The sequence below is a fragment of the Hermetia illucens genome, chromosome 4 (assembly GCF_905115235.1).
Source record: "Hermetia illucens chromosome 4, iHerIll2.2.curated.20191125, whole genome shotgun sequence".
Classification (NCBI taxonomy): domain Eukaryota; kingdom Metazoa; phylum Arthropoda; class Insecta; order Diptera; family Stratiomyidae; genus Hermetia; species Hermetia illucens.
Window position 1 is genome coordinate 36,192,979 of NC_051852.1, and position 2,919 is coordinate 36,195,897.

At 41.1% G+C, this 2,919-nt stretch overlaps 1 protein-coding gene across 1 annotated transcript; it reads left to right on the forward strand.

Moving 5' to 3' along the window:
* The first annotated feature begins 1,739 nt into the window (after positions 1 to 1,739).
* On the forward strand, positions 1,740 to 2,612 carry LOC119655484 (histone H1-like). Its single transcript, XM_038061386.1, has one exon. The coding sequence runs from the start codon at positions 1,746 to 1,748 to the stop codon at positions 2,571 to 2,573; it is 828 nt and encodes a 275-aa protein (XP_037917314.1). The 5' UTR covers positions 1,740 to 1,745; the 3' UTR covers positions 2,574 to 2,612.
* Positions 2,613 to 2,919: the final 307 nt, after the last annotated feature.

Consider the following 2,919-nt stretch of genomic DNA (forward strand, 5'->3'; position numbering starts at 1 on the left):
TGCCCGGTTGGGGTGCAGGTTTGAAGCGAAGATAAGCGTATCATCGGCGAATTGGATGAGGTCAACGCCATCATCGGGGATCGGAATGTCAGCCGTGAAGATGTTATAGAAGGTTGGCCCAGAAATGGATCCTTGCGGTACACTCGACGTTACCGGCAAGAGATCGGAGAATTCATTCCCCACGCTGACATAAAAGTGCCTATTTTCGAAAAAACTTAACGCAAGTCTAATTATCGGGACTTTATCTATTAATTTGCATATGAGTCCGTTTACCCACACGGAGTAGAAGGCCTTTTGTAAATCTAATGCACATGCTACTGTGGGTTTGCTGTTGACGTTAAATCTTGAGACAACAGTGTCGTGAAGGTAGCTCAGTGCGTGCTGGGTTCCGTGTTTGGAGCGGAATCCGAACTGATGGTCAGGGATAATTTTGTTGAGGTTGCAGTGCTGGACTAGCCCAATTGCCCACGCTTTCTCAAACAGTTTGCCAAGGTTGGATAATACAGAAATGGGCCTGAACCTTTTCTCATCTCCGCCCGCACCATCAACAGAACAATTAGAAAAGTATTGTGGGGGACATGACTGTCTATTTCATCCGTGTCAGGGGGGGGGGGGCGAAATTATATTCCACTACGAGTAGAGTAGTAGCGACACTCAAGTGAAGGCAAACGACTATCAGAGGATAATCCGTTCCAAGGGCGATGTAAGCAAAGCTTTCGTTACGCACATTCAGAAGACAACTAGATCTGCCGATGATCGTTATGTGGTCGATTTGATTAGACATACATTGTCGGTGAGTCTAGACCCAAGTGAATTTGAGGTAAGCCCTACTTTAGAACATTATGCCAGTAATACCTAGGCGGTGAAAGTTGTGGAATATGCACCAAAATCACGTCTGACCATCACATGCCCATGAGACGCACTGCCAGAGCTCACCTAGGTATCCAGATTATCCATTACTATCGCAATGTCACTTTTATGAAGTCTCTCCTGAGCTGCGTATAATACGTGCTTATAAAAAGCTTCTTTTTCTCCTAGATCGGAAATCGCAAATGCGTAAATCTTATTGTAAACCGTTCGATAGCCAAAGATGGTAGTCGTGACGGTGTTGACATTTCCAGGACCTTAACTCACGTATTTCTGCTCCTTATGTAAAGAAAAAGGAAATTAAAATTAATTAATTAAAAATTAGGTAAAAGTAATTAAGTACTGATGAAATTCAAAAAGAAAAACTAAAAAGTAACACCGCTATGAAATAAGATTGGTGATAAATAGCCTTTGGGGAGAAAACCACGCTCGTATTTTGTTAATCAATCATATTTACGTAGCATGCGAATATCAAACAAGATCCTCACAGAAATACTAATATTTCTCAGAAGTAAGATACTTTTTATGAATAAAAGATAGATGCATATATGGAATAAATTGAGGGGAGAAAGTGGAAAATTTCCTTGAATTACCCGAAACTACACCTACTTTCCATGCTCCTAAAGTAAACTAACCGTGGTTGGACTATTTAATTCTTATTCTGTGGAGAAAGAACATATTAGTGAAAATGCTGGCTATAATTATTTAATTGATACTTATTTTTTAATATAAATAAATCAAAAATAAAAATTGAGGTTGAGCTATAGAAGATGGTACTGCAACATTCGTTACAAATGCTCTACAAATATGAAACGGAGAGTAGTGAAAGTGTTGATAGGAACATTTTAGATTTTATGTAGAATTCGGTTCAATTCATTATGACAAAATTAACAAAGCAGACGAAGAATAATAAACAGAATTATTTGGCCATCTCCTATTGCAATTCAATATTATCTATAAATGAAAAAAGGAAATATCTACGGCCGTTCTTCCAAATTCTCATCATTTGTGGCGATACTTGCCGAATTGATGTTCAGACATTGTCAAACTGTCGAGTTTGCGTTCAAGTTTTCGTTGATCGCATAGTTGGAGAAGTATTTGCCATGGCAGTTGAATCAGCCCCAATCGCCGCAGCGGGTAGCCCGAAGAAAGCGAAAAAAGGAGCAGGTGGACCAAAGAAGCCAAAGTCGAAGCCCACTCATCCGCCAACCTCTTCTATGGTGGATGCTGCAATCAAGGCTTTAAAGGAGCGTGGAGGTTCGTCGCTCCCTGCTATTAAGAAGTACTTGGCAGTCAACTACATGGTAGATGTTGAAAAATTGGCTCCTTTCATCAAAAAGTACCTGAAGGGTGCGGTTGCCAGCGGGAAATTAATCCAACCAAAAGGCACGGGTGCTTCCGGTTCATTCAAATTGCCCGCGAAAGAAAAGAAAGAAAAATCAACTAAAAAACCAGCAGCAAAGAAACCTAAAGCTGCGGCTAAGCCAAAGAAGACAGGCGAAAAGGAAGCAGCAAAACCTAAGAAGATTGCATCACCCAAGAAGAAGGCAGTTGGCGCCGCGAAAGCAGCGAAAAAATCTGGAAGTGTGAAAGCGAAGGCACCCAAGGAGAAAAAACCAAAGGCTGCGAAAGTAGCAAAGAAGGCACCAAAGCCAAAGACGGCAGCAAAGAAAGCCGCTCCCAAGAAGACAGCGGCTAAGAAGTAAATTTTTCAAAGCTTGGCCTACGCATGTGGAGATCAATAATTTAACCCAACAGTCCTTATCAGGACTACCAACTTGGTTTTCAAAGAGTGAAGTTATTAGGATATCTTAACCCTAGCTTAGTTTTCTGTAGTCGTCAGCTGACTTCAACTTCTATCCTACGGGGATTTGTTGCCCATCTTTATTTTCTAAACGATATTGAGTCATAAAATCAATGTTGATCCGAGCCGAGTCGAAACTCGAGCAGATTTGACTTACTGTGGTTTTATTGGTTCAATTTCGGTTGAAATTCTGGAAGGTCCTGCAGTTGCCGTAGTTTGCAGGATGCTCAATTGATGTAGCTTGGCTT

Coding starts and splice junctions, on each gene's coding strand:
- LOC119655484 (XM_038061386.1), top strand. CDS start 1,746: ATGACAAAATTAACAAAGCAGACGAAGAATAATAAACAGAATTATTTG.